This window comes from Mus caroli, unplaced genomic scaffold, assembly GCF_978045245.1.
Source record: "Mus caroli unplaced genomic scaffold, Mus_caroli_1 scaffold_1, whole genome shotgun sequence".
Lineage (NCBI taxonomy): Eukaryota > Metazoa > Chordata > Mammalia > Rodentia > Muridae > Mus > Mus caroli.
Genome location: NW_028227256.1, coordinates 15,192,847 through 15,205,208, shown reverse-complemented (window position 1 = coordinate 15,205,208; position 12,362 = coordinate 15,192,847). Strand labels below are relative to the sequence as shown.

Below are 12,362 nucleotides of genomic sequence, written 5' to 3'. Positions count from 1 at the left end.
AATTATCATTAAAATGTGTGGATGTCTTCCCTATAATCATCAGTGAATAGGGAATTCCTGGTTATGTTACATGTAAATGCTTGTATTTTAGAATAGAAACAAATCACTTGGTCTTTGAGCCTCTAGTTATTTTACCCCATGAAACACGAGAATTCAACTGATATTTCAGCTCTGACATCCTGAGAGACAACACTGAATTACAACAATAATAGCTGCATTTGAATAGTAAGCTCAACACATATATAAATGAGGTCATGTAGTTGTATTTTAATGGTCATTTTAAACAACTATTTGTTATTCAAATAGTCTGGAAAAAATTGATTACTGTGACATTTCATTAAGATTAATCTAATTAGGCTTTGCTTTCTTAAGGAAATTTACTAGAAATAATTTTATGACCATGTTCTTTGAAAAGTAGAAGGAATCACCCACACAGACAAATAATTTTGGTTTTTGCAAGCTTCAGTAGTTAAAGGTGCTTTAAATAGAAGTGCTCATTGTTTCCTGACTACAAAACCTACTAACTTTCAAAAGATCCACTGCCTCTTCTTGTCCAAGAAACTGTACCATGAAGTTTCATCTATTTTTCTTTGTTCTGCTCTTTGGGGCCACAATATTAACAGGTAATATGGAAATATTTGTCTAGAGTACTTGTAGTAATGGAGTTGGGGAGGCATCAGTTGCTGTTTGTTAAAATTATAAAACACTCAACGAATGAGAATACTATTATACTGGATTTATTATGCTATTCTTAAATTGCCCCTATAACAGAAACCGTTACTAGGAGGAAACCTGGTAAGACAAGAATAAAATATAGGTTAGGCAATAAAATTGTATTAATACTTCTTACTTACTGACGCTTATGCTGATGAATATTATTTTGCATGTGAAGGTTATAATACATAGTGGGATTGGCTTCCAGTGGGTTCATACACCAATATGTTAAAATCTAAAATGATTACAAAGTTTAAAATGAAAGTAAGTATAATCATCTCATACCTCATTGGGAAAAACTATTGTTGGGTATCATCAACAGCAAGGTTTAAATATATCAGTGTTACAATATTTACTTCGGTTTCACTGTACTCTACAATAATAGACTATTAATGAAGTTCTTTTTGGCATTCTTTTCTCGAAATTACAAGCCAATTATAGCCCTTGTTGGTTTTTTATTTGCTTATTTTTGTTTGTTTGTTTTGACAGTAAATTGCATTGTTCTTTCTTCCTTTCTCACTACAATTTCTCCAGCCTGATCCAAACTTCTACACAAGCATATACTTCCTGATGTCATTCATATAACAATTTTCTTACTAGAGCTTTAAGTATTTCCTGTCATTATTACCCCATGAACTATTCCTTTCCATCAGAAATGAAGTAAAATGCTGGTCATCCTATATAGTGATACACATGCGTTAACCTCACAAATGCAAAATAAGAATACTCATTTTCAATTATTTATTTATATTAATTATTCATTAATGAATTCATTCATTCATTCTTGTAGACTGTTTTTCCATTATGTACCCTAGGTTTCATATGGCCTTCAAAACATATTGTATTGTTTTCTATATTTTCTGCAGTAATTATGTAAATGTATTTCAAGTCTTTATCTTCTTTATAGTATACCTCCTCAGGTGCCATCACTAATAACTAGTTACTTATCTATTCCTTCAACAAAGGGAAAAATGAACATTCAATACAGGCTTGGAAATTATAAATCATTTAGATCACAGAGTGGCATAAATTAGTTTCAAAAGGAAGGTGTGCTTCTTTAAAATTAAACATGAACTAAACCTATAGACAACTCATTATTACAGACCAAAATACTTGAAAAACACTTACTATCACTATGTCTGGATGTTATTTTCTTTCAAACTCAGGTATAATATAATTTCAATGACCATTAGTAGGCTTATTTTCAGTTTACAGCTCACCAATATATGGAAATAGAACTAAAATAAGTAAAAACATATATCACCAGACCTGGGTAGATGGCTGAGTGCTTAAGAGTGCTCACAGTTCTAACAGAACGTCTTGTGTATAAGTTCACACTTCCCAGCATTCACAGTAGCTATTTGCACTCCACCTACAATGTCAAATCTAGGGAATATAATGATCTCTCTGACCTTTATATGAACCTTCATGTAAATGGTGAGCATAAACTATTCCAGGGATAAACACAAAGATAACAATAATATTTAAATATATAGAATGTCATGTGTGCTACTCTTAAAATTTTGTAGATAATTATCTTTAGTTTTCTAAATTTGAGTCTGCTGAAGACCTAAAAAGGCCTTGGAGCTCACTGGTTTAAACGTGTTTGGCAATGAAATTAAACTTGCAAAACCAAAAGGAAGAGATAGTAAGAAAGTTCAAGCTGCAAGAACACGTTTAGCCAAAAACCTCTCTTTCAACATCACTGAGGATGAATTAAAGAAGTGTTTGAAGATGCCATGGAGATCAGATTAGTCAGCCAGGATGGAAAAAGTAAAGGCATTACTTATATTGAATTTAAGTCTGAGGCAGATGCAGAGAAAACTTGGAAGAAAAGCTGGGGGGCGGAAATTGATGAACGAACAGTTTCACTGTACTATACTGGAGAGAAAGGATAAAGGCAAGAGAGAACTGGAAAGAATAGCACTTGGAGTGGTGAATAGAAAATTTGGTTTTAAGTAACTATTCCTGCAATGCAACAAAATAAACTCTTGAGGAAGTATTTGAGAAATCAACTTTTATCAGAGTGTCCCAGAACCCACATGGCAAATCTAAAGGATATGCGTTTATAGAGTTTCCTTCATTTGAAGATTCTAAAGAAGCTTGAAATTCCTGCAATAAAATGGAAATTGAGGGCAGAACAATCAGGCTGGAGTTGCAAGGACCCAATGATAGAAGTCAACCATCTGAAACTCTGTTTGTCAAAGGTCTGTCTGAGGATTCCACTGAAGAGACCTTAAAAGAGGCACTGATTGGGAAACTGGTTCTTCTAACAGGTTTGGTTTTGTAGACTTTAATAGTGAAGAAAATACCAAAGTTGCCAAGGAGGCCATGGAAGGTGGAGAAATTGATGGAAACAAAGTTACCTTGGACTGGGCTAACCCTAAGGGTGAAGGTGGCTTTGGTGGCTGTGGTGGAGGCAGAGGTGGAAGAGGCAGATTGGGCAGAAGAAGCCTGGGAGGGTTTGGAGGCAGAGGAGGCTTCCAAGGTGGGAGAGGAAGAGGGGGAGACTTCAAGCCACAAAAAAAGAAGACGAAGTTTGAATAGTTCCTTTTATCCCATTCTTTCCTTCTTCATTTTAAAGAAAGGACTCTGGAGGTTTTTACTCTGTTACCTGTTCAATGACAGAGCCTTCTAAGACATTCCAAGACAGAAAAGATTGTAAACTCTGAAAAAATTCTAATTTTAATATAATATTGCATACAACACATTTTGATTCCTTCTCCACTTCTTCCAGTAACTCATATAAAATCTGATCACCATATCTATTAATGTACCAACTGCCTTTTTGCATAAGCACATGCCATTTTATTACCACTAACTAATGTCCTTAAAATTTCTATAGAAGGAGTTTCCATTTACATAACAGCTTTCTTCTGCATTTTCTAGACACTAGAGATGGAATACATTTTTGTAGCTCCATTTTTCATCATTTTCTGACAAATTGGAAATTGTTTTATTATCAATAGGCATTTTAAAAATTCCTACATATGCTATGAGTATAGGACAACAAATTTTGTATTGAAGAAAACAGATTGTCTTTTTTCCCAATTCTTCCAAAACATTTATGATGAAATAAATAAATAAATAAATAAATGTAAACATAAGTTGTATATGATAGAATTATTTTGAGAATCATTCTGTGCAAATTTATATTGTATATTGCTATAGATTTATATACAATTTAAAGAAATTCTTTATCATATTAGGATATTATATTGTAGTATAATTCCAGTTTCATAATTCTAGACAAAAATATGCCAGTGTTCACCATAGCAGAATATTAATATTGGTAGAAACTCCTCATGGCACCAACTACAAATTCTTCAATTGCTCTTTTTTTTCTGCTTCAAAAGGAATCAAAAGGAAATTTTAGTAAACTTCCTTTTTTCAAAGAAATAAAATAAGCAGGTATTTCTGCTTTTATGTAGCCTATAAGCTCAATTTTCATTGAAATACAAACATTTATATACAATGTGGAAATAAGTGTGTGCCTGTGGAACTATACACCATAAATGATACCAGGGTGAATTTGGCCCCTATGCAAATTTATAATTATCAATACTAACAAATAAAATTTTGAAAAATGCCCTTTTAAACAACTATTATTTCAGAAGTGGTATGGTTACTTTAAAAACCAAGTGAGAGCCAAAAATGAATGCAAATTCTAAACCATCCTTTTCATCCTCCTTCTTTTTCTCCCTTTCTCTTTTTTCCTCTCTTCTTTTCCCTTTGATCAATGGTTCTATTATATATAGATATAATGTAACTAATGTATTTGAGGGAAATCACAAAATGTCCAGGAAATTTTTGAGCATTTGAATAATTTGTTTAACATTGCCTAATTCTAAATATTTTGAAAGATATAGTTAAATTGCAATGAATATGTTAGTAATAATTAATGAAGGCTCAGGATTCAGGTTGATCATTTATGAGAGCAGAAATAGGCATTCCTAATTCTATGGACAATGGCAGAAGGCCAGACAGTGTAAATTCCATCTTTCCATTGTCTTTAGGAGCTGTCCTTGAGCCATCACCACTCAGTCACTTCTGAACAACTATTTAGTCCCAGTACACTTTCTGAGATATCCTTTATATTAGGTTACAGAAACTTTACTTAAACTGTTCCCAGCATTTGAGAATGGTCATCCTATAATCCTTTGTCTCTAGAATGATCTCCTTGCGGCTATGTCATACACTGATTCCTAATTCTAGTTATCCTTTCCTTCTTGCAGCTAAAAAGAGTTATCCTGAGTATGGTAGCTTGGATTTGAGGAAAGAATGCAAAATGCGTAGAGGTCACTGTAAACTTCAGTGCTCTGAAAAGGAACTTAGGATTTCTTTCTGCATAAGACCTGGAACTCACTGTTGCATCTAGAATTAAAGATGGAGGATGAAAAGGACACATTACCCAAGAAGAAGAACAAGTCTGATTAAGTCTTCCCAGCAGGACTTCCAAGATATGTGTGTCTCCATAAACAAAAATGATTAAACACAATTTAATTCTGAATCTTTCAGAAGTGGTCCTAGCTCAAGCATTAATTGGTGCATTCAAAAATGAGACAATATTGTGAAAGTTCCTCCAACAGTACTCAGGATTTTGTGTCTTGAAATAGTTGACATATTAATATGATGGGAACACCTAAGTCAAAAAAGGGAATTCCCTTGAGGTACAGTCTTCCAGTACATATATACACTGTCAGTTTATTACCCCCATGAAAATGTATAAACTACTAGACTTTGAGACCAGATATTGATAACATGGATCATTTTCATGAGAGACTAATCACTTAAGAGAGATCAATCAAGATATGATATCTAAAATAGGGAGAAAATTCACATCACTATTAGTGTCTAGTTGTGTTTATTATTTAGCAGAGGAAAATATGAATCTGAATGGATGAAGAGCATTTTCAGAAAGAAGAATGTAGACATAGTTATTTTTTATCAAAATATAAACTATGCTCACTAATTTAGTTCTGCTATCTACTTCTAAGTGCTGATATTACATGAGGAGATACACATAAGAAAGCAACACACATTTTCAAGTCTTGTGGGGATTCTAGTTAGCCTCTGTTTAGGCTCAGATTATTTTCTGCCTCTGAGTACATCAGTATTCTTCCCTGTAAATCTACACAATAAATCCATATAATATCCATCCAAACTTCCTAATTTTATTATTTGCATAGCAGTACAATTCAGAAGTTTCTATCAATATAAAAATATCTTGTGAAACAGTCACTCACCCAATAAAATAGAATAGGTTTGGGAAAATTAATTAAGGGTAAGGGAAATTTTAAAGACATACATATTTACTAGACTATAAATCAGAAAGTTAGAAAATAAATAACTTATTTTATTGTGGCCTTTCTGTGAGTTCTGGATTCAAATGCAGACAAAAGGCGTGAGGAAATTTATAGTAAACATTGTTTACAACATTGTGATACACATGGTAGTAATATATTTTCACCACAAAAATTGTGTGTGTGTGTGTGTGTATATATATATATATATATATATATATATATATATATGAATTTTCAGCATTTTAATTCAATGAACACATGAACCCCATTATGAAGTGGTAATTTTCTAAGCATACATTGGAGTTTTTAGTATATTTTCCTTTTTCAGTCTTTAATAAATTCAAGTAGTCTGATTATCTCATGTGTTCTCTTGCAACATACACACTCAAAAGTGTTTTATGGTCATCATTGACAGCAGTCTTTCTCTGCCTTGCCTCTCTGGGTCATGTCATTTGGATAATTCTCTGTAGAAGAGCTACACTCTACATTGCATGCTAACTGGCAGAAGCAGCTCAGGCTTTTATCCACTAGATGCCAACAGCACTTATTCCTTTAAAGGTTAAAATCAAAATGCTTACATGTCTTGATAAATATCTCCTCTAAGGACTAAAAGACATGCAAATACACAGCATCCAATCTCACAGAAAATAAAATTTTAAATGAAAACAAAATAATCACTAACATTGACATCTGATCACTAATCACATTCTCTGTGTCTTGTGAGAATAATTTTTCAAATCTTTATTATGTCCATATATATTAGCTGGGAGTGTATTGAGAAATTCAGAAAAAAACATGGACAAATTTTCTGTGAATATATTAATTACATCAAGAAAGTTATTAGAAAATTATGACTATTAAATGAATATTTAGGATTTTAACTATCCCATTATTTAGTCAATACTACAAGTCCTCTATGAGAACAAAGAGGTATAATATGCAATCAATATAAGGATCCCAGAAATTAACTTGGTAAGGTCTACCAAGCAGTTGAAGATGGTTAGAAGTTCTTCAGCCAACAATGTACTTATCTCTATATTTAATGCAGACTGCCCTAGCATGTCTGATTCTCTATCTACCCTACAGTGTTCAACTGAGAAATGACGTCCCTCTCAACTCTGAGCTGTCCTCCCTCAAGTGTACACACAAAACACTGTCCTAGGTATTCAGTTTAAGACAAACAGGCTACAAACTTGAAGAAGATATATAGAAAAAAATTAGTATTTTCTATTTGTATCAGAATTAAAAACTGAGGAAAGTTGTCTGTGCTTGTTACCCTAGCATTGTGGGGTAGAGTCAGACAGAGTATGTGAGATTTCTGGCAAGCCAGTTTAGCTGAAAGATAAGCTTCAGAATCAGTCAGACTTTCTCAGGGAGTAAGGAGACTACAGAGGAAGAATTTTGATGTGCTTTAGCTCTGCATGCATATGCCATGTGTACACGCCTACATACACATGTGCATGCAATACACACAGACACAAATAAAAATATGAATTTGAGTGCATTCTTGGTATGTTAGAGGTAGCTAAAGTTCATTACTGATTGACAAAAGGAAGGACAAATTTCAGATTTCTTGCATGGGCTCTCACAGAATAAGGTTTGTTATTTCTTGAAAGAATTGACTCACTGGAACAAATTCACTCAGTACTGGATATGTGAACTTTGGAAGGTAAAAGAGACAGTAGAAATAAGTATTTGGAGAAGATAGAAAACCACTGGATGTGTGGAATATGGTGATATTTTGAGTTGGGACAAGAGAAGACCAGCAAAGTTTCAGTCAATAGGTTAGAATTTCCTCAGAGTATGGAGGCTCTGTTAACTGAGAGCAGTAAACTGTCCAGATAGAGATGTTGGCATCTAACTTCACATGGTGCAAAAGCCTTAGGATGTCTATTAAGAATGTTCAGTTTGGTGACTGGGGGGAGAAAATGGGGACAATATCTAGGAGTGGAGAAGGCAAAGAATTTGGAATTATAAACTAGATCGAATGCTGTGATGGAATTTTCACAAGAATAAAGTTGGTTAGACCTGACCTCCATTGTTGCTCCATGTTACCAGATACTCACAAGTAACTTTACAATGTTTCTGACTCAAGATTTCATTTGAAAATTCAGTCACTTTATGTGATTTTACTTGATAAGACTAAATATTCTCAAATCTCTTCAGAATGGACTATTTCTTCATATATTTCATGTTTTTCTCTACCTAACTTCTTGTCAACTAACCTCGACTTAGCATCCACTTTACAATTCTTATACAGTTTCTCAGTTGCATTTGCCAATATTTATTTTCTGGTCTTGTCTCAAACAAGACCCCGTACAACTTAGTTATTACTAAAAATATATGAGTTAAAAGAAAGATGTTCTATAAGAAAAAAAGTGGTGGGAAAAAAACTCTAAAGTTAAAAGATTAGTTCAACCTGTCACAAACCAATAAATCTTCTATACTAAGAAAAATGAATAATTGAATTTGTAAACTATAGATTTAAATATATGTGGGTAATTTCATCCCATGTGATTGCACCAAATGACTTGAAAGAAGATATTATTATAAACCACACTTTACAGTTCAGAAAATAAGCATACGGTGTATAATCTTTGTGTGACACAGGAAATAACAAGTAGAGAGCTACTGAAGAACTATGGGTACTTTTCATTAAATACAAAAATTATGTTCCTGTGTCTATTATCTTGACACCCAGTCACTTGTACACATACTTTTTAAGCAACTTAATGCACTATACAACCAATCCAGGATTGAGAAATACAGACTATGTAATGTCTCCTAGGGTATCACAATTAGAGTTTGTGTTTATACCTTAGTGAAGACAATGTATTTTAAAGCTGTCTCTGTACTTTCATTGCAAGTCTTAAACACTGGCAAAGAATGCTTCATTTAAGGTTAAATTTTACTGTGAATCCAAAAGCGAAGTAAGGTCAATCACATTTGAGGTACTCTATTTTGAATTCTTAGTAAGTTTTATACTACGAGAATTGCTTATATACTTTATTACATACCTTTTCAAATTCACAATAATGTTCATTTAATAAGAGTTGATATCACAGCCGGGAGTGATAGCACATGCCTTTAATCCCAGCACTTGGGAGGCAGAGGCAGGCGGATTTCTGAGTTCGAGGCCAGCCTGGTCTACAAAGTGAGTTCCAGGACAGCCAGGGCTATACAGAGAAACCCTGTCTCGAAAAACAAAAACAAAAACAAACAAAAACAAAAACAAAACAACAACAAAAAAAAAAGAGTTGATATCACAGGAAATAGACTGTGTAAAGATATAGTCCACCCCTATTTAATTTTGAGAGATCATGCCCTATCCAGTGTTGAGCTCTTTAGTGAAATTTCTTCTGTATTAGTGTCAACATATACACTGCATGAGCACATGGCTTTTCAAACTTACCTCTACACAATTTCAGTTCAGCCTGTGTTCACCCAGAGCATCATGAGACTAAATGAAGAGTCATTAACAGAAAGGTGATGTGCTAGTCAGTAAAAATATATATTGGTGCATACACATACATATATACAGACACACACACACATATGAGAGAGAGATAATAGATAATGATAGACACATAGATAGATGACATAGACAGATAGATAGAAAGATAAGATAACATTTATCTTGATACAATGAAGAAGTCAATTACTAAAGAACTAGGGAAACTATGATTAATTCTGGTGAACTGAGTTTTTAACACTTGATGTCATACCTACAAGGTTTTCCTATGAAGGTCCAGTCAGGGCTCTGACACACAACGGTTACCCTATCCTTTAGCCATATTTATGGTCAAGCCTTTAAGAAATTTCTTGAAATATATATTCCTGGTAGAGGAGCAAATGATAATTTGAGGTTTTCCTTTTTCATCAACATTCTCACCAATTCTCTTTCTCTAGTACTTTACAAGATGTACTGCAGCATGAGTGAGCAAAGGCATGCTGTGTTTCCTTCTACCCAACACCTGTTTTGATGTTAGTGTGATATATGTCTACTGATTCCAATCACATCTCAGGAACTGTCTTATCCTTAGGGATTATCTTTGCATAGCACCATACAGTTTTTACATGCATATTAGTTGATAAGTATTCATAAGAATATTAAGGAATGTTATTCCTATCCAAGATATATGGATGGTAAATTTTCACTCATGGTGCTATATAATTACCATTTAAAATTTTAAGAAAAAAGGGGGGTCAGTAGAAATGACTCACTGACTACGGTGTTTGATGTTCAAGTATAATGACCAGAATTTGGATACTCAGCAGCAAATAAAAACCAGAAATGTGTGGTGGCCCACTTATAGTCCCAGTTCTTGGGATACAATAGCAATAGCTCTCTACCATAATGTAGCTTGATAAAATAGTCAATGGATAGGTATGCTCTGGGTCCAGTGTGAGGTTCTCTCCCAGTAATGTAGGGAGAAAAAGCATCTGACTTTTGCCTTGGTCCTCTGCACACATACATACACTTGTGTGTGCACCCACATAAACACGTACACAGACTCTGTCAGCAAGTCTTGTATGACCACTATCCTGCTATTACTTGATTATATAGGTGCAGTGTCAAAAATCAGACCAAATCTAATTATCATATAAAGGTCTAGATTTAGGCTAGATGAATGTAAGTAACATAACAAATATTTTATAAAATATATACAATTAATAGCATATTTTCTTTGTTTAGTATTACTGATGAAAGGTAGAAGAAAGGTAATTTGTTTCTAGTTGAAAGAAATTTTCAGTAAAAAGTAATCTCTGCTCGATATACATATATGCATGTATCAACAATTAATGAGATTAAAAAGGAGCCATAAATGTAAGAGAGAGCAGGAAGTATGTGGAAAGTTTTGGAGAGAGAAGAGGGTACAGGGAAGAGATGTGATTATATCATAACCTTAAAAACTAAAAAGTAATCAAAAATAAAGGAATCTCTGGAATGAACAGCAAAGCCTTTTGGTAACGATATGAAAGACAATGCACTGTCCTTTAAAAATGGTGAAATGTAATCTTTACAGAAAAGTATAAATATTGTTTTAATAAGTGTACATAAATTGGTTTAGTAAATGAAGAATAAAAAAGGTACATCTAAGAGCTCAGGTGCTGCTGAACTTCAAGTTTAGCATTGGCATTGAGCAAGCAAAATGCTTGCAGATTCATCCATTCTCCAAATGACTGCTGAACTGTGAAGAAAGTAATAAATAGTTGCTCCTCCCCCTCTTCTTTGACCCCATTATTTCCATATATTTTCTTTCAAATTATTAATATATTGATAACTTCATATATATGTGTGTATGTTTAGGCATAGATATCAAAGAAGAAATTTATTTTCTTATTTTTATTAGTATCTATTAATTATTTATAGCAATTGGTTCTATTTGGACATTACTGTGCATGTATAAAATGTACCTTGACCATATTCACCCCTTACTTCCTCTTTTGTCTCCCACCTATTGGTCATTCTCTTTCCAGAAAGTTTCTTTCCATCTTTCATGTCTCTCTCTTTCTTGATTGCAGCCAGAAGTCATATTGACATCAAGAATGGAATAGAGAGATGTGAAAAGGTGCGAGGAATGTGTAAGACCTTCTGTGATATTGATGAGTATGATTATGGATACTGTATCAGATGGAGGAACCAGTGCTGCATTTAAACTGCCACACAGAAGTACTACTTACTGTCCATTCCAGAAAAGAAGTGCATTGAAGCCCAGCTCAAATCTTCATCCATGCACACACCATTAAGTTTGAGAACTGAGAAGTAAGCCACTGCATAGCTGCAGTGGAGTATATATTTTCCTGCATCTTTTGAAGAATAGCTACATTGTTTTGAGTATTTTCTACTGCAATAAAAGTGCTGTGAACATTTTTATCAAGACTTTGTGTGAATATATGTGTTTATTTTTGTTGTTCTTAAGTAACTGCTTAGAAGATAGATGAGGTATGTGGATTAAAGGTGTGCGCCACCACCACTCGGCATACATGCAATTTTTAAAACAATAAAGCCCTAATCTGTTTTCTACACTTTACCTCTGACTATTTCTGCCTGCCTGTTTGTCTATATCTGTCTCTCTCATCTCTCTCTTTCTCTCTCTGTCTGTGTGTGTGTGTGTGCATGTATATGTGTGTGTGTGTGTGTGTGCGTATGCATGTATGTATTGTGTCCATGTACAATTACCATGGGACACACATGAAGGTCCCAAGGATCAACTCAGGTCATCATGCTTAGTGGCTGAAACTTCTGGTCAGTCCTGTTTTACAGTTTAACATTTTACAGTTTCTTGCTAGTAATATTAAGAGGATCTCAAGGAATCACTCCTAAGAGGGAGCAGAAGG

At 33.8% G+C, this 12,362-nt stretch overlaps 2 protein-coding genes across 2 annotated transcripts; both read left to right on the top strand.

Moving 5' to 3' along the window:
- Positions 1-568: 568 nt before the first annotated feature.
- LOC110304753 (beta-defensin 41) lies at positions 569-5,092 on the top strand. The gene is made up of 2 exons (XM_085835026.1): positions 569-623; positions 4,950-5,092. Exons 1-2 carry the CDS (start codon positions 569-571, stop codon positions 5,090-5,092), a joined length of 198 nt encoding a protein of 65 aa, XP_085691152.1.
- Positions 5,093-5,100: 8 nt separating this feature from the next.
- Positions 5,101-11,680, top strand: LOC147006009 (beta-defensin 110-like). Its single transcript, XM_085838492.1, has 3 exons — positions 5,101-5,141; positions 5,796-5,839; positions 11,547-11,680. The coding sequence occupies exons 1-3, from the start codon at positions 5,101-5,103 to the stop codon at positions 11,678-11,680; spliced, it is 219 nt and encodes a 72-aa protein (XP_085694618.1).
- The last annotated feature ends 682 nt before the right edge of the window (positions 11,681-12,362 follow it).

What these genes read in the sequence shown, in the direction of transcription:
- LOC110304753 (XM_085835026.1), top strand. Translation starts at nt 569, where the DNA reads ATGAAGTTTCATCTATTTTTCTTTGTTCTGCTCTTTGGGGCCACAATA. An exon ending in TGGGGCCACAATATTAACAG is followed by an intron (nt 624 to 4,949) that starts GTAATATGGAAA and finishes TCCTTCTTGCAG; the next exon opens with CTAAAAAGAGTTATCCTGAG.
- LOC147006009 (XM_085838492.1), top strand. Translation starts at nt 5,101, where the DNA reads ATGGAGGATGAAAAGGACACATTACCCAAGAAGAAGAACAA. An exon ending in TTACCCAAGAAGAAGAACAA is followed by an intron (nt 5,142 to 5,795) that starts GTCTGATTAAGT and finishes GCCTCTGTTTAG; the next exon opens with GCTCAGATTATTTTCTGCCT. An exon ending in GTACATCAGTATTCTTCCCT is followed by an intron (nt 5,840 to 11,546) that starts GTAAATCTACAC and finishes TCTTGATTGCAG; the next exon opens with CCAGAAGTCATATTGACATC.